The sequence below is a fragment of the Sapajus apella genome, unplaced genomic scaffold (assembly GCF_009761245.1).
Source record: "Sapajus apella isolate SASKATOON/1434 unplaced genomic scaffold, GSC_monkey_1.0 scaffold48, whole genome shotgun sequence".
Lineage (NCBI taxonomy): Eukaryota > Metazoa > Chordata > Mammalia > Primates > Cebidae > Sapajus > Sapajus apella.
In genome coordinates, this window is record NW_022436988.1 from 701,540 (window position 1) to 723,923 (window position 22,384).

Consider the following 22,384-nt stretch of genomic DNA (forward strand, 5'->3'; position numbering starts at 1 on the left):
GTAGGGATGGGGTTTCACCATGTTGGTCAGGCTAATTAATACAAAATTAGTAGGGATGGGGTTTCACCATGTTGGTCAGGCTAATTAATACAAAATTAGTAGGGATGGGGTTTCACCATGTTGGTCAGGCTAATTAATACAAAAAATTACCCAGGCATGGTGGTTTGTGCCTGTAATCCCAGCTACTTGGGAGACTGAAGCAGGAGAATTGCTTTAACCTGGGAGACGAAAGTTGTAGTCAGGTGAGATCATGCCACTGTACTCCAGCCTGGGCAACAAGAGTAAGACTCCATCTCAAAAAAAAAAAAAAAAAAAGGGAAACCACTAGAAAAATTAACTACAGAATCATGAAATTTGAGTTGTTTTATAAATTACCCATCTCAATACCCATTTTATAAAATGCAGTTTCCTATTTTAAAAAAATCAGCTGGGACTGGGTGTAGTAGCTCATGCCTATAATCCCAGCACTTCAGGAGGCTGAGGCAGGAGGATCATTTAGCCCAGAAGTTCAAAACCAGCCTGGGCAACACAGTGGAACTCCATCTCTGCCAAAAAATAAAAATAAATTAGCTGGGCCTGCTGGTGCATACCTGTAGTCCCAACTACTAGGGACGCTGAGGCAGGAGAATCACATGAGCCTGGGAGGTTGAGGCTGCAGTGAGCCACTGCACTCCAGCCTGGGTGACAACGAGACCCCGTCTCAAAAGGGGGTAAAAAATAAAAGAAAAAAGAAATTCAATGTCACACCACATTTTCTTTGCTCCTAAAGCAGCATATTTTGCTGTAGTGTGCTCTGACAAAACAGGCCTTGTGCCACCAACTGACTGTCTTGCTCATGCAGTTATTAGGCCCTTAAAAGTTTTACTTCCGTCTTTTTTTTTTTTTTCTGAAACAGAGTCTCACTCTGTCGCCCAGGCTGAAGTACAGTGGCGCGACGTCAGCTCACTGCCACCTCCGCCTCCCAGGTTCAAACAATTCTCCTGCCTCAGCCTCCTGAGTAACTGGGATTACAGGCATGCACCACCACACCCAGATCATTTTTGTATTTTTGGTAGAGATGGGGTTTCACCACGTTGGCCAGGCTGGTCTCAAATTCCTGACCTCAAGTGATCCACCTGCCTTGGCCTCCGAAAGGGCTGGGATTACAGGCATGAGCCACCACATTAGCCATAGTTCAGTCTTCTTTAAAGCAGTGATGTACATGGTGTTGTGAGTCCCCAAAGAGAAATACAGTAGTAACAAGTTACCCTGGGCTGATATAAAACTGAAAAATCTACTTGCCTCTCCATTTTCCTGGGCTGGACTTGGTGCATCAGCTGACAGAGACTCTTGGTCATCAGTTTTTGTTTTCTTACTACATTCCTTAAAAAAGCAAAGAAACATTATTAACAAACTTTTAATTTGTCTCCATTGAGAAAAAGTGCACACTGGCCAGGTGCGGTGGCTCACACCTGTAATCCCAATGCTTTGGGAGGCCTAGGCGGGCGGATCACCAGGTCAGGAGATGGAAGCCATCCTGGCTAAGACAGTGAAACTCTCTCTCTACGACAAATACAAAAAATTAGCCAGGTGTGTTGGCAGGTGCTTGTATTCCCAGCTACTCCTAAGGCTGAGGCAAGAGAATCGCTTGAACCAGGGAGGTGGCGGTTACAGTGAGCCAAGATCGTGCTACTGCACCCCAGCCTGGGTGACAGGGGGAAACTGTCTCAAAAATAAAAAAAAGAAAAGAAGAAAATGTGCACCGTCTGACCAATTAAGCTCATCATGTATTTCTACCCCTGCTTTTTTAGTTTTAATTCTTATTTATTTTGAGACGCAGTCTCACTCTCATGCAGGCTGGCGTGCAGGGGCGAGATCTCGGCTCACTGCAGCCTCCGCCTCCCGGGTTCAAGCGATTTTCCTGCCTCAGCCTCCCGAGTAGCTGGGACCACAGGCGCGCATCGCCACGCCCTGCTGTTTCTTGTATTTTCAGTAGAGACGGGGGCTTCACCATGTCGGCCAGGCTGGTCTCGAACTCCTGACTTCCGGTGACCCGCCCGCCTCGGCCCCGCACAGGGCTGGGGTGACACTGGTGACACCCGCCGGCCTTTTCTCCTTTCCACTGGAACAAAAGCGCAGCTGCCAAGGACAGACACGCAGGTCTATTGCTCGCGATGATAAAAACCCGCGGTCACAGCAGCCTTCCCACAGGGAAGCCGCCTGGACACCGCAGTCCCGCGAACGCGGCGCGGCCGCCCCGGGGACCGGGACAGTCCCGCGCGGGCTCCGGGACAAGAGCGGCCCCAGCGCAGCATCCCCCGGAGCCCGCTCCTGTCACCGCCACCAAGTCCCCTGCGTGCGCTGCGCGGCCGCGGCCGCGGGACGAGCGCGCAAGGCGCCGGTCAGCAGCCGCCCCCGCCGCCGCCGCCCCGGCCGCCCTGGGACCCTCCGCGGGGCGGGTCCGAAAACGCCTAAAAACCCCCGAAACGCTCCGATCATTCCCGCCGCGACCGCCGTTTCCTCGGACTGCGCCGAGCGGCACGAGGCTTGGCCTCCGTTCGTGTCCGCGCCCGGCGGCTTGGGACGGAAGACCGAGCCCGGCCGCAGAGCGCAGCTGCCCCCGCGCCGGCCGCCCCCGCGCCGAGACCGCCCGGGGTGCCGAGGCCGCCCGGGGTGCCGAGGCCGGGGCGCCGGGGAGAGCCCCGCGCGAGCGAGCGGCGGTCCCGGGCCGCCAACCCCGGCCGCCCCGGGCCCCACGGGCCGGCACCGACGCGAGCCCCCGGCCGCTCACCTTGCGCGTGCAGTGCTCACACTTCATCTGGAGCGCGGCGGGCGGGAGGCCGGGCGCCTGAGCCTGAGGGAAGCACCGGGGACGCGGACACCGCTGCCAGCCGCCCGCAGCCCTTTGTTGTCCTCCCCCGGCGCGTCCTCACCCCAACGGCTGCGCTCGGCCAATCAGAGCACCGGGAGAGGACAGGCCGCACCCCTGGACCAATAGGAGCACGCAAAGGGCAGTGCGGCCTCATCCCCACGGGTTCGTCTAGGCCAATGACAGGGCCTGGAAGGGGCGGGCCAGGCCCCAGAGCCAATCGGAGTGCGCAGGGCGGAGCGCAGCCCCATCCCCGTACTGCGCCGCGGGGCCCGGGTCCGTGCGCTAGTTTCCGGTTCTCGCGGGTCCTGCGGCGGCGGCTAAACTGAGTTCAGCATGGAGTGGGTGAGCGCGCGGAGTGTCCCGAGGCCAAGCCGGGACCGTTCCAGCGTGCTTGGTCCGGGGATTAAGGGGCCCGCAGACCCCTGGGCTCGCGGAAGCCACGGCCGGGCTCGCTCAGCCAGCTCTGCGTCTAACACTCGCCTTATTCGCGGCTCCTGACGGGGCGGGGCGGGGTGGGGGGGGGTCACAGCCCTCGTCCGCCGCCATGGCCGCTTCACGGCGCGTCACGTAGGCCCGGCGAGGTGACAGCGCGCATGCGCGGCGTGCCTGGGCGGACCCACGAGTGATGGACCCGGAAGCACGCGGGGAGATGCTAAATGATGGTCTTTTGACGTTCGCGTGCCTTCCTGTGGATAATTTTACCAAGTACATTGATTTGGGCCCTTACACCTTACAAAGTAAAGAATAATAATTATTCCTCCAAGAAATTGATTTCAGCTAAACATTGATACAGGGCTATAATGGAAGTATTTGGACTCCTCTGATAATTATACACATTTTATGAAATCAGTGTATGTGTATTACAGAAATCAGAAATGAGAAGAACATGTCTGCAAGAGTGTGGCATAAGAGAAATAACTTGTACGTGTTTTTAACTGACACCAGCCGTTCTCAGGATCCCTCATGTTAGAGCCTGTCTTCCTGTCGTCTGAGAAATGAAATGAAACGCAAAGCACCCCAATTGACTGCAGGGAGCACCTCTTGGCTAAGGAGATCCCAGGGTAACCTTGAGAGTTCTCAGCCATGACAGATGGGAGAGCAGATGTTGCCATGCCCCAGCCTTAGCTAACTACCATTAGGCTTTCTTGGCTAAGAGCTTAACGGAAACTAGCCCTTTCCAAAGACTCCACCACTGACAACAGCCCTTTGGGTTGCTGTTTCGACACAGCTGACCAGTATTCCTTACTAATAAGAAACCACTCACCCTGGAGTGGTTATGACCAGACTACATATCCCTCAAGAAGGGGCCTGAAGCTTTGCTGTGCTTGTGTATGTTTCTCTTTTCAAAAATATTCATGACTCCTCCTGTAGCTTGCTAAATATGTATGTTTACACACTGCTCAGCATAGATTCCTGTTCCCTTGCCCCTCCCTGGAAATGTCAGTTTCTGGCTTCTGGCCAGAGGCAGCTTCCCTGCCTGTCAGAATGGCCACCCTCCAGGCTGAAACCCTTTATGAGAAATAAAGCTCTCCTTTCCAAGTTTATGAATCTCATCATTCTTCAGCTGGTCGTGGCCCATCAGGTTCCTCCTGCCTGCTGCCCAGTCAGTTCACTGAGACTGCAGCATGACAGGAACAAAAGAGTGTAACTGACACCTGACAGGCCACACAGGGGACAGAGTTATTACTGAAATCAGACTCTCCAAAGGCTCACAGGTTAGGGTTTTTGTGGACAATTTGGTGGGCAGGGGGTTCGAAAATGAGTGCTGCTGATTGGCTGGGGATGAAATCACAAGGGTGTGGAAAAGGGTCCTTAAGCACTGAGTCTGCCTCTGGGTGGGGCCACAGGAACCAGTTGAATCCTGAGTCACAGGTTGGGGTGGGTTCACTCTGAAAAACATCTCAAAAAACCAATCTTAGGTTCTGCAATACTGATATTATCTTTAGGTGCAATTGGGGAAGTTGCAAATCTTGTGATCTCTGGCCACATGAATCCTGAGCAATAATGGATTGCAGAAAGTATGCTGATATTTTAGCAGAGGGCAGGCCCCTCCCACCATCCTACTCTTGGGGCCTTTCATTAGCTTTACAAAGGCAGTTTCAGCCCCAGAAGAGGGAGGCCATAGTTTTAGGAAGGGACTATTTATCATCCTTGCTTCAAGGTTAAACTATAAATTCCTCCCAAAATTAGCTTGGCTTATGCCCCGGAATAACCAAGGACAGCTGGGATGTTAGAAGGATGATGGAGTTGAACTATGTGAATTTTTTTTTTTTTTGAGACAGGGTCTCACTCTCTTACCTCAGCTGGAATGCAGTGGCATGATCACAGTTCACTGCAGCCTCAACCTTCATGGCTCAAGTAATCCTCCGACCTCAGCCCTGCCGGGTAGCTGGGACTACAGTCTTGCACCACCGTCCTGGCTAAGTTTTAAATTTTTTGCAGATACAGGGTCTCCCCATGTTGCCCAGGCTGTTCTTCTTGAATTCCTGGACTCAAGTGATCCACCTCAGCCTCCCAAAGTGCTGGGATTACAGGTGTGAGCCACTACACCCACCCTCTCTCACTGTCGTAATATTTGCAAAGGCAGTTTCAAGTTGACACTTCAAGTTGAGGCTGGGCACCATGGCTCACACCTGTAATCCCAGCACTTTGGAAGGCCAAGGCAGGTGAATCAGTTGAGGTCAGGAGTTTGACACCAGCCTGGACAACATGGTGAAACCCTGTACCTGCTAAAAACACAAAAAATATCTAGATGTGGTGGTGCATGCCTGTAATCCCAGCTACTCGGGAGGCTATGGCGGTAGAATCACTTGAACCTGGGAGATGGAGGTTGCAGTGAGTTGAGATTGCACCATTGTACTCCAAGCTGGGTGACAGAACAGAATTCTGTCTCAACAAAAACAAAAACAAGTTGAAGCAAAGATCCCCCTTACCTCTGGGGGTCACAAAGTCCAAATAAATATTTAAGACTATTCCAGTTCCAGAAAACCCACTGGAATGTTTTAATTTTTTTAAATTTTATTTTTTCTCCTAACCTTACTGTATTGCGAATTGTTTTCCATTAAAAATATTTTTGGCTATGCACGGTAGCTCATGCCTGTAATCCCGGCACTTTGGGAGCAGAGGCAGGGGGAATCACCTCAGGTCAGGAGTTTGAGATCAGTCTGACTGACATGGTGAAACCCTGTCTCTTTTAAAAATAGAAAATTATAGCCTGGCGTGGTGGTGGGTGCCTGTAATCTCAGCTACTTGGGAGGCTGAGGCAGGAGAATCGCTTGAACCTGGGAGGCAGAAGTTGTAGAGCCGAGATTGGATCATTGAACTCCAGTCTGAGCAACAAGCGAAACTCCATCTCAAAAAAAATTTTTTTATTTACAGTTTCCAGTTTGTATAGCTTTTTACAAATGCGTCAATAAAATCCAGCAAGTGTTAACCCTCTGGGTTACTCAAATTCATGCCAGCATCTTTCAGAAAACATGTCCCCTCAACTTCAACTTGATTAAAAGGATAATTTTAGGTTGACATTTGTATATCTTTTTTGTTAATGTTTAAAAAATATAACTGGCCAGACATGGTGGCTCATACCTGTAATCCCAGCACTTTGGGAGGCTGAGGCAGGTAGATCACCTGAGGTCAGGGGTTTTAGACCAGCCTGGCCAACATGGTGAAACCCCATCTCTACTAAAAATACAAAAATTAGCTGGGCATGGTGGTGGTGCATGCCTGTAATCCCAGCTACTGGGGAGGCTATGGCAGGAGAATTGCTTGAACCCAGGAGGCAGGGGGTGCAATGAGCCAAGACTGCGCCATTGCACTCCAGCCTGGGCAACAAGAGCGAAACTCCGTCTCTAAAATAAAATAATAAAAATAAATAAAATAAAAACATAATTGTAATATGGTCAAAGGAACAAATTGAAATCAGCTAATTTTTTTTATCAAATAGCCAATGTCCAATTTTCCACATTGTCTCATAATTTTTTTTAGTTTGTTTAAATCAGGATCTAAATAAGATCTAGGATGTTCTATTAGTCTGTATTACAAATGGTTTATATGTTTCTTAAGTCTCTTTTTTTTTTTCTGTGAACTTATGGAAGACATTGAAAAGTCTCTTTTTGTTGAAAAACAACTTGATTTTGACATAACGTGAGGCCTACTTAGAAGTGGCAGAGTTCAGGCTGGACATGATGGCTCATACCTGTAATCCCAGCACTGTGGGTGGCCTAGGTGGGCTGATCACCTGAAGTCAGGAGTTTGAGACCTGCCTGGCCAACATGGCAAAACGCTGTCTCTACAAAAAATAAAAAAATTAGCTGGGCGTGGTGGCGCATGCCTATAGTCCCAGCTACTCAGGAGGCCGAGGCAGGAGAATCGCTTGAACCTGGGAGGTGGAGGTTGCAGTGAGCCAAGATGGTGCTGCTGCACTCCAACTTGGTCAACAGTGCGACTTCCTTAAAAAAAAAAAAAAAAAAAAAGTTGCTGAGTTACTGATCTTAAAGTTGTTGTTCTTTGTATATATTATTTAAAAATCAGGTCAGTTGCCTGTAGGGGTTTCCATGTTGACAAAATGAGTCAAACTGTAAAATATTGAAGATACGGCCCGTCCTGGTGGCTCACGCCTGTAAACCCAGCACTTTGGGAGGCCGAAGCAGGCTGATCATGTCAGGAGTTCAAGACCATCCTGGTCAATATGGTGAAACCCCATCTCTACTAAAAATACAAAAATTAGCTGGGTATGGTGGCATGTGTCAGCTACTTGGGAGGCTGAGGCAGGAGAATTGCTTGAACCTGGGAGGCAGAGGTTGCTGTGAGCTGAGATCACACCACTGCACTCCAGCCTGGTGACAGAATGAGGCTCCATCTCTCTCTCTCTCTCTTTTTTCAAATAGAGATGGGGTTTCACCGTATTGGCCAGGGTGGTCTCAAACTCCTGACCTTGTGATCCACCCGCCTTGGCCTCCCAAAGTGCTGGTATTACAGGTATGAGCCACTGTGCCCAGCCTTGGCTCCATCTCAAAAAACAAAACAAACAAACAAAAAAAACACAGATTGGAAGAGATTCTGTGCCAAATATGAGTGACCAATGGCTGGTGACACAGCCCTTAGGAGATCCTGAGAACATGTACCCAAGGAGGTTAGACTACAGCTTGGCTTTTAGGAAGACATAAGACATTAGTCAATACATGTAGATGTACATTGGTTCAGTTCAGAAAGGTGGGGTGGCCTCAATTGGGGGGTTTCCAGGTCGTAGATTCAAAGATTTTCTGATTGGCAACTGGTTGAAAAAGTTATTGTCTAAAGACCTAGAATTAATAGAAGGGAATGTCTAGGTTAAGATAATGGCTTGTGGAGACAGCAAGATTTTCATTAAGGAGAGGAAGTCTCCAGGTAGCAGGCTTCAGAAAGAATGGATTGTGCTTCTCTGCTTTCTTTTTTTGAGACAGTGTCTCACTCTGCTGCCTAGGCTGGAGTGCAATGGCATGATCTTGGCTCACTGCAACCTCTGCCTCCCAAGTTCAAGAGATTCTCCTGCCTCAGCCTCCTGAGTATCTGGGACTACAGGTGTGTGCCACCACAGCTGGCTAAATTTTTTATTTTTGGTAGAGATGGTGTTTCACCATGTTAAAGGCCAGGCTGGTCTCAAACTCCTGATCTCGTGATCCACCTGCCTTGGCCTCCCTAAGTGCTGGGATTATAGGTGTGAGCCACTGCACCCAGCCGGATTGTGCTTATCAGAGTTAATTACCTCCGGGAGCAGGAAAAAACCTGGAAAGGAACAGCAATTCTTTACAGAATGTAGATTTTCCTCACAAGGGACAGCTTTGCAGGGCTATTTCAAAATACATTAAATCAATATAATGTGGGGTAAAGTACTTAGATTCCTTTTAGGCCTGTTATCTGTCATGTGATCCTATACCAGAGTCAGGCTGGAATTTGGTGTCATTGCTACAGAATCTACTTTGCAGCCTCAAGATCGGTCTTAATGTTAATGCTGGTCAGCTGTGTGGCTGAATTCCAAAAGGGAGGAGGGAGTGAGGTATGTCAGTCTCCCCCTTCCCATCACTGTCTGATCCAGTGTTTCAGGATAACTTTGGAATGCCCTTGGCCAATAGGCAGGGTCTAGTCAGATGGTTGCAAGTTAGAATTTTATTTCTGGTTTACACCTGCAATTGCTGAGTGCATCCTTGTAGAATCCTTTAGTACATTCTTGTCTTCCAACTTTCCAGTAATTCACTCTAGAAGCTTGTTCACATTTGGGTTACATTTTTTTCTGGCAAGACTACTTCATAGATGCTGTTGTATACTTCTGATGGCTAACTGAACTTTTTCTGATGTTAATTAGTGTGGGTAGCCCCCCATATAGGCACTGAGGAATGAGAGCTAAGCAGAGCCCTGGCATAGTTAGGGCTTGAGGAATATCTCACTTTATAGTGTTACTACTCAGCTATTTCCTTTTATATAATCCTTTACATAATCATATATTAGTTTATAGAAATAGGGCTTGAAGTCTCCCTTTATATAATCCTCTATGTATAATCATATAATAGTTGATAGTATGAGTGCCTAAAGAATACTTCCCTACATATATAATTATATCTTAGTTCATAATTGGAGGAATGCCTAGAGTGGACGCAGTACAGAGCATGAATTAAGGAATAAGCAGCTTATAGTCGGAGGAATGACTAGAGCAGACACAGTGCAGAGCGTGATTTAAGGGAAAACAGTTATACCAGGACAAGAATCCACGGCCCAGGCGGCAGCGTTCAGTATTGTAGATACCCGCTGTATGGCAGGCTTGGGGAGAGAGCCACTCCTCCTGATAAAGGAGTTGTAGGACCTTGCTCCTGTTCTTGTGGAAGGTGCCCTCGGACCGGCAATCCACCTTGGTGACTGTGAACTTTATCAGCTCTTGCTACTGTGGTGCTCGAAAAGCATCTTCCCGTAGAACCCACTGGAAGCTGCCACGTGGCGGTAACCCTGACAGCTCTGTCACTGCTAGGTGACTTAAAGCATCCTCCTATAAATCTTCTTAGAAGTAGTTTGCCCATAGATAGAAGTATCGCACACTGCACCCCCTTACTGCACATGGCCCTTGCCTTTGTGGGAACGGACCCCTTGCTGTGCGCTGTCCACTTCCTGGCCTAGGTGACCTAATGGGGGTGGACCCCTTGTTTTACTGCTCACGACCCTATCACTATTCCTTTTTTTTTTTTGAGACGGAGTTTCACTCATGTTACCCAGGCTGGAGTGCAATGGCGCGATCTCGGCTCACCGCAACCTCCGCCTCCTGGGTTCAGGCAATTCTCCTGCCTCAGCCTCCTGAGTCGCTGGGATTACAGGCATGCACCACCATGCCCAGCTGATTTTTTGTATTTTTAGTAGAGATGGGGTTTCACCATGTTGACCAGGATGGTCTCGATCTCTTGACCTCGTGATCCACCCGCCTCGGCCTCCCAAAGTGCTGGGATTACAGGCGTGAGCCACTGCGTCACTATTCTTAAAGATGATTTCACTCACTGCCCTGCCCCCTAACGTATACACAATAAATACTCATGCTTCTGGACATTCGGGGCTCGCCACCCTCGCCAGGCTGAGCTCGCCGGCCTTGCCTGACTCTGCTCATAGGTGGCGTGGCCCCCCGGGCCCAGCTGCATTTTCTTAGTACTTCTGCGTCTTCTCTCTTTATTTCTCGGATCCTGCGCCTCAGCACAGCATAAGGCTCACCCCACGACCCTGTGGGGCGCTCAGCCTTACATCGGGCTCCCAACGTGCCCTACAAATGAGCAGTCATTGATGACATGGCTTAGGTCCAATAACTCATAGGGTGATGTTTCAATCCTACTGTTTCTTCTTCATTTATTAGCAGGAAAACTTGTATGAGAAAATCTTCTCATGCCGTATTCGGTTACTCCGCTGTAAGTTTCGTAAAGGCAGGACAAGCGCTGGCTGCCTTCCTTCTATTTACCAGGACACAACCGCGGTGAGTTTGTCAGCATCCTCCGCAAGGGCAGAGTGAAAAGTTGATCATTGTGATCATTGTGATGAATTACAGCCCGGGGCACCTGCGGCTCTCCGGGTCATCGCGGTGACGGCTCTCGGGCTCAAATCTTCTTCCTTGGCAATGAGACCGCCTCGCTTACGCGTCTGTGTGGACAAGACGCTCATAGTTTTTGGTGAGTTCTTTGCTTTCGGATGCGGTTCCCCCCACGTCTCTTTTCTCCAAGAAAAGTGGTTCCTTTAGCAGGAACCACCCGCCTCTTCCTGCGGCCCCGCCCGGACCCCGGAAGTGCGTGGACTCCCCGGATCCCAGGAGTCCGCTCGGCTCCGCCCCACCCAGGAAGTGCGCGCGGCCCCGCCCTCAATCCCGGAAGTGCGCGCGGCCCCGCCCTCAATCCCGGAAGGGCGCGCGGCCCCGCCCTCAATCCCGGAAGTGCGCGCGGCCCCGCCCCGCCGGTTCGCGTCCTGTCGCTGCCGCCCGGGGACCGCTGTGCTCTCGGTAGGCGGCTGGGCTGGGCGGGCTCCGCGCTTCCGTCCCGCCCCGTGCCGCGTGTCCCGGCGCCCTTGGGCCCACGCCGGGCGGGCTCTGCGTCCTGGACCCGCCTGCCGGCCGTGCGTGTCCCGCCGTGCCCGCTGCAGGTGGGCCCGGCGGCGGGGAGCGCCCTCGACCCGGACACAGGAACGAGCGCTCCGGTGCGACCCGCGGCGCGGGCGGCCCTGCCAGCGCGTGTGCGCGTGTGCGCGTGTGCGCATTCGCGCCTGGAATGCGGGGCGCCTGGGGAGCGATGCGGTAACCGAGGCCCGGGAGGGAGCCCAGTCACGAACCGGCACCCAGGATTGGTTCGTGAGATTTGAACCCACTGTATTTTTTCAGGCAGGTTCTCACTCTGTCACCCAGGCTGGAGTTCAGTGGCTGGATCTCGGCTCACTGCAGCCGCCACCTCCTGGCTCGGGTGATCCAGCTCAGCCTGATCGCTAGCAGCACAGGCCACCGGGCTGGTTTTTAAGTATTGTTTTGTCGAGACGGAGTTTCACACGTTGCCCTGGCTGGTCTTGAACTCCTGGACTCATGCGATCCGCCTGCCTCGGCCTCCCAACGGGCTGGGATTACACGCACGAGCCACCTCGCCTGGCCTGAACCCCCTATTTAATGTCAGAAATTTGATTCGACTTTACAGAGAAATTCCTGAGAAACTCCCCAGAACGGGGTCCCTGGAGCCTTTGGAGCGTAATGTTAAGCTGGCAGGGCTGTTGCAGCCCTCGCAGGACTCCCCTGTGGAGGATTCGCCCCTTTGGTGACTCATTGGTTCTGCCCGTTTTCGGACCCTCTGAGCTTTCAGCAGGGGGAGGAAGGCAGAGAGAGAGCTGATATTCTTGGTCCATGCCAGTACTGCTGAAGCCATGATAGGACTTTCAGTTCCCTTTCTTGGTGGAGGCCAGCACAGGGGAGAGTGGGTGCTGACACGTGCTAGAAGCTGGAAGGCTGCTGGGGGCTGGCAGGCTCTCGAGACGGGAGGTTTCCAGATAGGACAGGGGCAGGTGGTGATGCAGCTGCTCCTTGTGAGTCTGGGGGGGAAGCAGCCTCCGTGCCGTCGGTGTGACTGTGAACGGAAGAGGGTCTTCCTTACACAGGAAACGGGGTCTCTGGGGGATCCAGTGGTGTGCCCAGCCACAAAGACCAGGTCACACTGGCTTATGGTGTCTGGGGCTGCAGGTGGTTTGTTGGGGGGGCCTGCCCCTGGCCTCTGGTCTGAGCCTGATGGCGTGGGCGCCTGCCTCTGGGCAGGCCCAAGGGCAAGCTGCCTCTGTCTGTCCCCAGACCCCTCCTCCTGTAGAGAGTGGTGCCGCCGTCCCCGGGATGTACATGCAGGTGGAGACCCGCACCAGCGCCCGCCTCCATCTGAAGAGGGCTCCAGGTATCCGGTCCTGGTCCCTGCTGGTTGGTAAGGCTCTCCACATCCCTCCCCAGAACCTAGAACCAGAAGACTTTCAAAAAGGATGAAAATGAAACAAAGTATTTCTTCTTTTTTCTGTTACCCTGAAATCTAACAGCTATTTTGTTTCTTTGTATCCACTTGGTTTTACAGGTAATGCATGTCTGTCTGGTGCCCTTTTAACCATTAACACCCAGAGTATTTCATTCATACTCGATGAGCCTTTTCCGAGGTCACCATATTTGCCTTTGCCCTTGTTTTGAACCATGTGATGGGTGATGGTGGGTTCCTATTTCTCCTCTTCCCTGGTCCTCAGACCCCTTCACAGGACTCACAGTCCATGTAGCCTCCTGTCCTCCGTCCCCACCCACCAGTAGGGTCCTGTACCCTTGAGAACAGCTGCAGTTGTGTTGGTGGGATGATGGGAGGTGTGGTGCTGGGTGTGCTCAGCTGCTGTGTCTCTGGGATCCGCCTTTCCTGTGACACGCCGTGGCCTCCTGTGTGTTTTTCGTGGTACACTGTGTTGTAACTCTTTGTGCATAGTCTTCAGGCCTCACCACTTGCTGTTGGAATAACACCTGGGCCAGCTCTGGAGCCTCCCGGGGTGGATGTGTCCAGTGAATACTGTGAATAGTGTATGCTGTGTTTGGTTTTTGTTTTCTTTAGTGATGGTGTCTCGTTATGTTGCCCAGGCTGGTCTCAAACTCCTGGGCTCAAGCGATCTTCCTGCCTTGGCCTCCTAGGTAGCTGGGATTACAAGTGTGTGCTATGATGCCCAACTCTACTGCATTTGTGTGTGTGTGTGTGTGTGTGTGTGGTTTTTTGTTTGTTTGAGACTGAGTCTCACTCTGTCGCCCAGGCTAGAGTGCAGTGGTGCGATCTTGGCTCACTGCAACCTCCACCTCCCGGGTTCAAGCGATTCTCCTGCCTCAGCCTCCCCTATACTGCATTTTTGTTTATTTTATTTAAAAAAATTTTTTTATTAAGACGGGGTTTCACCATGTTGGTCAGGCTGGTCTTGAACTCCCAACCTCAGGTGATCCACCCACCTTGGCCTCCAAAGTGCTTGGATTACAGGTGTGAACCACCACGACCGGCCCTAGACCGCATTTTTGAATCAACTTCCTGGCTATCTCCCCTACTCTGAACCTGGTGGTCTGTAACCCCCCACCACAGCTGTTCCTACAGTGAGAAGGGCCTGCTCATGGGGCTGTGGCTCCTGGCCTGCAATACTGGGGAAGAGGCGGGGCTTACGGGGCTCACCAGGCAGGGAGGAGGCGGGGCTTACGGGGCTCACCCGGCAGGGAGGAGGCGGGGCTCACGGGGCTCACCAGGCAGGGAGGAGGCGGGGCTCACGAGGCTCACCAGGCAGGGAGGAGGCGGGGCTCACCAGGCAGGGAGGAGGCGGGGCTTATGGGGCTCAACCGGCAGGGAGGAGGCGGGGCTCACGAGGCTCACCAGGCAGGGAGGAGGCGGGGCTCACCAGGCAGGGAGGAGGCGGGGCTCACGGGGCTCAACCGGCGGGGAGGAGGCGGGGCTCACGGGGCTCACCCGGCGGGGAGGAGGCGGGGAGGAGGCGGGGCTCACGGGGCTCAACCGGCAGGCAGCCACTTTCTCTTCCTAGGAATCTTGTCGATTGGCCTGGCTGCTGCCTACTACAGTGGAGGTAAATAAAGCACCCCCCACACCCCATAACTTTTTCATCTGTTTGGAAAATAGAAAAGAGAAGGAAAAACTGTCATTTGTGACTGTCCACGGGGCAGCGTTTAGGAGAGGCACCTCTGCCCCTCGATCGTTGTGGGCCCACGCTCCTCCACGTGCTGGTGTTCTGGCACGCCCATCCCGGCCCAGCACCCAGCCTGCAATTCACTTCTTAAGTCTTCTGTGTTTTGGGTCATAAAATATTCTCAGAAAGATGCTCTTGAGTATCTGCCTAAGATCCAGCTGTGGGGTGAGGGATACTTCCCATCCTGCCACCATCCCTGGGCCTGCCCAGATGGGCAGAGGCCCCGTGCACCCCACCTGCCTCTCACATGGACTCCAAGGGTCACAGCTGGGTGGGTGTGCTGCGTGTGGGTACTGAGTGGCAGGGCCAGCAGACAGGAAGCTGCCCGAGGGATCCTTGCAAGCCTTGCCACTGGCCAGCATCTGGGGAGGTTGTGCAGGGCGGGGCCTCCCGTGGGCACGTTCCTGGGACTCACAGGCTGGCGCCCTATGTCCGTCTCCAGATACCCTGGGCTGGAAGCTCTTCTATGTCACAGGCTGCCTGTTCGTGGCTGTGCAGAACTTGGAGGACTGGGAGGTAAGGTTGGCTCAGGTGCAGGACGAGTCCAGGGCCGTTGAGCTGCTGGGTGTTCTTGCAATGGGAATGAGAGGAGGAGGAAAGGCCTGGTGACCTAGTGCTTCCCCGTCCTGAATCCTTGGTCCTTGCTCGGAGGTCTCTGTTCATTGGGACTTGGGCCCTGCACTCACCTGGGACCACAGTTGGTCAGGGAGTCTCCCGAAGGCATTTTTCTCTTAGAAGCTTTCCATGAGACCGTCTTTGCCAAAGTGTTCTCTTCCCAAAGTTGCCACGATGGGGTGCGAGTCAGCTTTCCCCGTGGCCGGGCCTCCCGCCTCAGAGACCCTCATCTTTCAGCCTGGCCCGCTGCTGCCCTCTGACCTCTGTGCCCTCATTTGCTCATCCCGCTGCCCTCCTGTGCGTCTGTTCTGCCTGCAGAGCGGAGCAGGTGCCCACTGGACCTGCCCCCCTCTTTCCTCCACAGTTCCCAACAGGAATCAGGTTGGCTGCAGATGTCTGGCTCTGGCACAGCAGCATGTGGGGCTTCAGGGGTTTGGGTTCTTACTGGGAGGGGCCCCAGCCCCCCTTCTTGATACCACAGCGGCCACAGGGGCCCCTGTTCCTGGAGGTTCCTGGAGGTCAGTGCATATCGGTTTTCAGGAAGCCGTCTTTGACAAGAGCACAGGGAAGGTTGTTTTGAAGACGTTCAGCCTCTATAAGAAACTGCTGACTCTCTTCAGAGCAGGCCATGACCAGGGTGAGTTGAGGGGAGTGCGGGGATATGGGACACAGGCGTGGCACTGTGGGCGTCTGGGTGACTCACGGGGCCTGGGGGGGCCTGGAAACACTGAGGGTCCAAGCTCGCCTGCCTGGTGACCAGGGTTGGGTCCTGCCTGCTGGACGCAGGGTCCCACGGATGCCTCTACCTGCTCGGTGGAGTCTAGAGCCTCCTGGGTCCTTCCGAGGTTTGGCCCCTGGGGAGGGTGGGAGGATGGGTTTGGCCCACCTGCGCTCGGGTGGCCTGTTAGGCCGTGTTCTCTTGCTGGCCCAGCAGCCACTTGTCCCAGGTGCAGTTTGGCCCCTGAGGGCAGGTCACAGGGCAGGGCAGGGAGAGCCTGGGCTGCTGCAGCTTTCCTGTGGGTTCTGCTGGACCTGCAGTAAGAGGCTGGGTGCTCTGAGGAACCCCCACCGTGAGCCTGGGCACTAGCCCAGCTGTGGTCAGCACTGGTTTCCTGTGGAGAGGCCTCGGGGTCTGGCCACCCATGCACAGCCCGAGGGTGGGACGGATTCGGGCGACCAGTCGCTGGGCAGTCTTGGGTTTGGTGCCACCCTGCTGCGCTGCTGACAGGCTGCTTCCTGGATCCCTGCAGAGACCTGGCCAGGGTACTGGCCCCACGTCACCCACGGCTTTGGGGAGAGGAGCTGCAGGCCCGGCCTGGGTTGTGGGAGGCAGCTGTGCTGTTTTCTGACAGCCGTTGGGGCCACAGGATGGGGCCACCCCGGTCCCTGAAGAGGTGGCTTCCCTGAATGGCCACAGGAAATCGCAGGGTGGCCCTGGCTCAGCAGCCAACCTTGGGGAGACAAGGAGGGACAGTGCAGCATAAAGATGTCGCCCTCACCCACCGTCGGCACTCCCAGGAGAACCAGCAGGCCATGCTCTTGGCCCGCCAGCCTGCACTGTGGGCACATCCTTCCCACCCAGAGGACCCTGCACCGCCGTTAGGGCCACGGCAGCCCTCCAGGCCCAGCCTCAGACAGGGAACAGCACACACTTTTGCCACCAACCAAGCATGTCCGTTGCTCTTGACGGCGCCAGTGGCCCTGGAGCGACTGCCGGGCAGCATGTGTCGGTGGGGACGGCTTGACCACTGACCGTGTCTCCCTGCAGTGGTGGTCCTGCTGCAGGATGTGCGTGACGTGAGCGTGGAGGAGGAGAAGGTCCGGTACTTCGGGAAGGGCTACGTGGTGGTGCTCCGGCTAGCGACAGGCTTCTCCCACCCCCTCACCCAGAGCGCAGTCATGGGTCACCGCAGGTAAGGCTGCGCGACTTTGATCTGGCCAGAGCTGCCGCTGTGTCAGGTGACTCCCGTTCCTGGGCACCCAGCGCTACGGGGCAGCTGGGAGAGACAAGCTGTGGACGGGTCACAGAGGGGCCTGGGCAGCATGTGCAGGCTGAGGGCAGCCCCACTGGGGCTGGGGGGTGGGACCAAGCCAGGGAGTGCTGGGTCCAGTTTGGGAGTCCCAGGGGCTGCTGGAGGAGGGTGGCTGAGGGGGAGGCTGGTGTGGGTATCGTGGCGCCCTGTGCCGAGGTGACCTGACCTTCCTCCTGTTGCCGGCCTCGCCCAGTGACGTAGAAGCTGTTGCCAAGCTCATCACCAGCTTCCTGGAGCTGCACTGCCTTGAGAGCCCCACGGAGATGTCTCAGAGCAGTGACAGTGAGGCCGGTGACCCTGGGAGCCAGAGCTGACAGCCCCCGTGTGCCTGCGCCTGAGCACCGCCCACAGAGCCCTTGGCCCTGGTCGGCACCCCCAGCTGAGTCGGCCTCTCGCCTGCTCCTCCTGCCGCATTCACACTGCGTGAAACAGCAAGCTGGACCTTCTCTGAGGGGCTGGGCGGGGACTCTTGGTGTGGGAAGGGGGCTCCGAAGTCAGCGAGTCCTCCGGGAATCGGACAGTGGCCCGGCTTGGGCAGTTCGGGGTGTGAAGACAATGGGCTGCATGGCCTGGACTGGGCAGCTCCACCCTCGGCCTCTGAAACAGAAAGGACACCCAGGCGTTCTCCATCGTGAGGCCTGGGCCTGCCTTCCTGCAGCCGGAGGTCTCACCAGCCCTCGACTCCTGCTGTGGGGCACAGCGAGACCTCAGACGAGTAGAGAGGCTGGGCCAGGCTCCCAAGGGTGCTGGTGCTGTGCGATGTCCCCGACAGTGTCCCCTCCCTGAGTGGATGACCCCAGCGGTCAGGTGCTTCCCCAGGGCCTGCCTGGCTGTGCATGCTGCGGCCACACTGTGGAAGCTGCCCCTCCCCAAGGACCCGCCTCCTTTGCTGATGCCAGCATCTTGGTGCACAGACTGCTCTGTCCCAGCTGTCGCCACAGAAAGGTCTCTCTGCTCCTCACCCTCAGCCTCAGCAGAAGCTGCTAGGCCAGAAAAAGGGTCAGCTCTTCTGACATTGTGCGGCGTTTAAAAACTGGGAGCTCCAGCCCGGGACTGCAGTGGCTCATGCCAGTAATCCCAGCGTTTTGGGAGGCCAAGGATTTGGGAGGATTGCTTGAGGCCAGGAGTTCAAGACCAGCATGGACAACACAGCAAGATCCAGTCTTTACAAAAAAAAAAAAAACAAAAACAAAACCCAACCAAAAGAAACACTGGGAGACTTTCTGCAGAAATTGAGTTCCAGCCTCTCTTGAACCTGGGAAGACCTGGTGGGGGGAGGGGGCTGGGCTCTTGGCTGCACCGCTGCAGGAGCTGAACCCCAGCCGTCTTGCCCGCCAGTGCTCTTGGTCTCCTGAGGTCCTACCAGGTGCAGTGTGCACCGAGCACGCCTGGCCTGGTGCCATGGCCTCCGAGCTGGGGACTCCTGGGCCCTGTGAGCCCCCAGGCAACAGCCCCAGGAGTGGCAAACGCCTTTGCCCCAGGTCTGGCTGCTGCCTCAGTGACAGCAGACAGGAAAGGGGTGAGACCCTCCTCAGCAGTGGCTGCCAGCCCGTAGCTGGGGGACATGCTCCCCTGAACATGCCAAAGTTACGTGTGTTTTTGTTTTGATTTTCTTTGAGATGGAGTTACGCTCTTAGCTCCCAGGCTGGAGTGCAATGGTGTGATCTCAGCTCACTGCAACCTCTGCCTCCTGGGTTCAAGTGATTCTCCCGCCTCAGCCTTCCAAGTAGCTGGGATTATAGGCACCTGCCACCACAGCTGGTTAATTTTTATATTTTCAGTAGAGACGGGGTTTCACCATGTTGTCCAGGGTGGTCTCAAACTCCTGACCTTAGGTGATCTGTCTGTCTTGGCCTCCCAAAGAGCTGGGATTAAAGGCATGAGCCACTGTGCCCAGCCCAAAACTAGGTTTTTAGATGGTTAAACCTGAGATGTTTTTTCTTCCTAAAATGAAAAGTATATGATGCAGTCATCTCAGGTTTCTGGCCTGTTCACCCTGGGCTGTAGGAAGGTGCTTTAGATGAGGAAGAGGGAACTGCCCTCGCCAGGTCCCCGACATGGGTGCTGTCCCGGCCAGGCGGCCCCTCGACACGGGTGCTGTCCCAGCCAGGCGGCCCCTCCCCCGACATGGGTGCTGTCCCGGCCAGGCGGCCCCCCGACACAGGTGCTGTCCCGGCCAGGCGGCCCCCCGACACGGGTGCTGTCCCCGCCAGGCGGCCCCACCCCCAACGCGGGTGCTGTCCCGGCCAGGCGGCCCCACCCCCGACACGGGTGCTGTCCCGGCCCTTCCTCCTCACCAGCCCCAGGGCTGTGGTTTGTTCCTGGATGCAGCTGGAAGCTGGCGGCAGCCTTGAATAACCCTTCACGTGTAACTGTGGCTTCCACTCTTTATTTCAGAATTGGTGTCATACGTCAGATCACAGAGTGGGTCTCTCTGTGCTGCTTCCTTCTGTGTTTTCTAGTCTCTTCCCCCATGGGGCTGCCCAGGGCCCGCAGGAACTGTGTGTGGGCCAGACACTGCTGGGCCAGAGGGCACGATACCTACATGGGCCCCTTTTGCCCAGGCCGACAGTTGGCTGCAGAGCCCCCTAGCGCAGGCACGAGCTCTCCCCTCGGGTCCTGAGCAGCACCCCCAGCAGGGCCGGTGGGCGGGGGCTGGGGGGCCGCTGCCTCACTGAGGTCCTGCAGCAGAGCTTGCAGCCGCTGCAGGCTGGGGTGCACATTCTCCTGCAGCCACTCCTCCACGGCGTCCGGGTAGAAAGCCAGCTGCAGGGCGGCCTCCAGCTCCTGCACAAGGGTGCTCCACTGCGCCAGGAGGCTGGGGGTGAGGGCGCCGTGGGCACACGGCATGCATACTTGGGACCTGCCCCCAACCCTGTGGTCAGTACTGCCTCATGCCTGTTTACCTTGTGTAAAATGGGGCTACTGTCCCTATCTCATCTGTTTTGGGAGGAACACGTCAGTGACAGCTGCACATCTGAGCCCAGAAGCCCACCCCTCACCCTCCTCCGCTTTCACTCTAGCTGAGGGACGTGCAGCAGTCACTGGGAGACCCACAGCTGCAGGGCCTGCGAGAGCCGGGCCTCACCTGAGTGCTGCGGGCTGGATGTGCTGGACCATGACCGGGTGGATGAGCTTCCGCTGGCGGTGGTAGGGGCTGAACCAGCCGGTTACGTACCTGGGCAAATCCACATACAGGTGTGCCATGCTACCAAGGCAGCCATGGGGCGGTTTTATAGTAATACCTCAGAAAATGCGTAAAAACTGGATAGACATTTCTAAGTCTTACATCCCCCAGGAAGTCTTTGTGAAGGATGAGGTTGCCTCCTCCTGTGCTGGGGTGGGGGGGGGCTTGTGCACCTGCCTTCACCTGCACCTGTCTCTGCCTGCCCACCTGCACCTGCCTCCCACCCACCTCCCACCTCCACCTGCCTGCTCAACGGCAGCTGCCCCCCTGCCCCCCGTCACCCACACCTGCCCCCTCACCGACACCTGCCTCATGCCTGCCTGCTCCTGCACCTGCCCTTCCCCACCCACATCTGCCCGCTCACCTGCCCCCCACCCACACCTTACCCACACGCTCACCTGTTGCCCTCCAGCAGCATGTCCACAGAGCTGCGCAGATGGAGGCTGACTTGTGTGACAAGGGCAAGGATGCTTCTGCCAGGGAAAGAGCCGGCCCCCTCCCTGCAGAGAGCCCTGCTGAGAACAGCCTTCCCCAAGGGAGGCGGAAGGGGAGAGGAGGGCGGGGAGGGGGAGGGCCTCGGGGTACTTGCCTCACAGGGTCTGTTATTTCCAGGCTGGAAATCCCGAGAAGGTTCTCCATTTTTGCTTTAACATCTTCATCAAACCCTCCTGAAATCAACCACAGGCAGGGCGGTTGGGGGGTCTTTGGAGGAGAGGCGGTTACACTGGCACTGGGACCTGCAGGCCTGGGGGCCGGGGCAGAGGTGGGCAGCACGGAGAGCCACGGGCCAGGCCCCGGCCCGAGTGTGCTGGCCAAGGGGACCTGGGGCAGACAGGCCTGCTGCTTCTCTTTAAACACGTGAAATATGTTCCTTATTTTTTAAAACAAGAAAACAGAAATAAGACTCTGTTGCCAGCAGCACCAGCCAGAGAGCAAGTGGCCCTTTCTGCTGGGCGCAGCCTGACCCGTAGGTGTCCAGGGCTCACAGAGTTTGCCACTGTGGTTTACACAACCAGTGCAATATCCCGGAGCACCTGAAACAAACCCATGAGGCCTGCGGGCACTGGGAGGACACACCTCCCAGTGTCCGAGGAAATACTCGCTGTGAAAGGCTGGTGGCCGGAGGGCAGTGCCCAGTCACAGGGGTGGCAGGTGGGGCCGTGGCCAAGGGACACTGCAAATACCATCAGTATTAACACAGCTCCTTAGTGTGCGGCACGTGTGTCTGTTCTAGCATTTCCGCCCCTTTCTACTTGTTCTAAGTGGTTCAGTCAGCAGCTGAGAAGTCTGTGTCCTCTCACTGGCCCACCCCCGTCTGGGCTGCCAGCCTGTGGGCCCCACTCTCAGTGCACAGGCACCACACAGTGGCCATAATTCCTGTGTGGCCGCATGGCTCACCTCGCCACGCCCCTGCGACCCCGAGGGGCACCCTGTGCCTGCCCCTGCCTGTGGGTCCTGTTGTCCCCTCAGGCGACCTGGAAGTGAACGCTGGGTCCAGGGCCTTCCAGGGCTGGAAGCTGAGCCCCACACCTGCTCAGCCAGGTGTTCAGGACGTTTCTGCAGCAAAGGTAGAGCTGCTCCTCCCCACGTCCGACCTCTGCATGCATTTCTGCGGGTTCACTGTGTTGAGGGGTGCACCCTGAGAACTCTCCAGTCTGCTTTGGGCTTCAGCTTGGAGATCGGGCACAGGCCCAGCCTGGGTGGACTTCAGGGCAGGCGGGTGGCTGAGCTGGGGTAGTGAGACCGCCCTCCCCGTGAGAACCACCACAGTCCAGCAGGGAGTTTGGAGCACTGGGCACTTGGCCTCCTGTCCTTCAGGTCTTTCTGGGAGGAGCCAGCGGGGCTTGGGGTGGCCACACCAGACGTACCCCGTAGAAGCAACTGCAGACAGGCGGCCAGGGACGGGACTCCTGCAGGGAGCAGCTCACACAGCACAGAGAAGTGGTCGTACCTGGGTCCATGAGAGGGGTGCTCAGCTCCACG

At 55.5% G+C, this 22,384-nt stretch overlaps 4 protein-coding genes across 14 annotated transcripts in view; 2 read left to right on the forward strand and 2 right to left on the reverse strand.

The window, feature by feature from the left end:
• NARF (nuclear prelamin A recognition factor) overlaps positions 1-2,974 on the reverse strand; it is a 30,121-nt gene extending 27,147 nt beyond the window's left edge. For 2 of the 3 annotated variants that reach the window (XM_032241202.1, XM_032241201.1), the window contains exons 1-2: positions 2,771-2,974; positions 1,282-1,362 (exon numbers count right to left, since the gene is read on the reverse strand). In XM_032241202.1, the coding sequence (XP_032097093.1) occupies positions 1,282-1,362; positions 2,771-2,797 (108 nt within the window). In that variant the 5' untranslated portion in view covers positions 2,798-2,974. The remainder of the gene's footprint in view (positions 1-1,281; positions 1,363-2,770) is intronic. The other variant, XM_032241203.1, reaches the window with a different exon arrangement.
• Positions 2,139-18,914, forward strand: LOC116525459 (basic proline-rich protein-like). Its single transcript, XM_032241210.1, has 2 exons — positions 2,139-2,761; positions 18,034-18,914. The coding sequence occupies exons 1-2, from the start codon at positions 2,154-2,156 to the stop codon at positions 18,242-18,244; spliced, it is 819 nt and encodes a 272-aa protein (XP_032097101.1). The 5' UTR covers positions 2,139-2,153; the 3' UTR covers positions 18,245-18,914.
• LOC116525460 (cytochrome b-245 chaperone 1) lies at positions 11,215-17,723 on the forward strand. Of its 5 annotated transcripts, none has more exons than XM_032241214.1 (7): positions 11,215-11,345; positions 12,666-12,789; positions 14,405-14,446; positions 15,009-15,082; positions 15,722-15,818; positions 16,950-17,094; positions 17,408-17,723. In XM_032241214.1, the coding sequence occupies exons 2-7, from the start codon at positions 12,705-12,707 to the stop codon at positions 17,526-17,528; spliced, it is 564 nt and encodes a 187-aa protein (XP_032097105.1). In that variant the 5' UTR covers positions 11,215-11,345; positions 12,666-12,704; the 3' UTR covers positions 17,529-17,723. The 5 variants fall into 5 exon arrangements, with proteins under 5 accessions (XP_032097105.1, XP_032097106.1, XP_032097103.1 ...); XM_032241211.1 differs by lacking the exon at positions 11,215-11,345 and adding an exon at positions 11,714-12,385; XM_032241215.1 differs by lacking the exon at positions 14,405-14,446 and having other exon boundaries at positions 11,216-11,345.
• A 669-nt stretch (positions 18,915-19,583) lies between the features above and the next one.
• The window catches only part of HEXD (hexosaminidase D), a 13,422-nt gene continuing 10,621 nt past the window's right edge, over positions 19,584-22,384 (reverse strand). For 4 of the 5 annotated variants that reach the window (XM_032241204.1, XM_032241207.1, XM_032241205.1 and 1 more), the window contains 5 exons: positions 22,270-22,352; positions 20,991-21,069; positions 20,800-20,901; positions 20,303-20,392; positions 19,584-20,032 (listed from right to left, as the gene is read on the reverse strand). In XM_032241204.1, coding sequence (XP_032097095.1) covers positions 19,756-20,032; positions 20,303-20,392; positions 20,800-20,901; positions 20,991-21,069; positions 22,270-22,352 — 631 coding nt within the window. In that variant the 3' untranslated portion in view covers positions 19,584-19,755. Of the gene's footprint in view, positions 20,033-20,302; positions 20,460-20,799; positions 20,902-20,990; positions 21,070-22,269; positions 22,353-22,384 lie in introns of those variants that run through there. The other variant, XM_032241209.1, reaches the window with a different exon arrangement.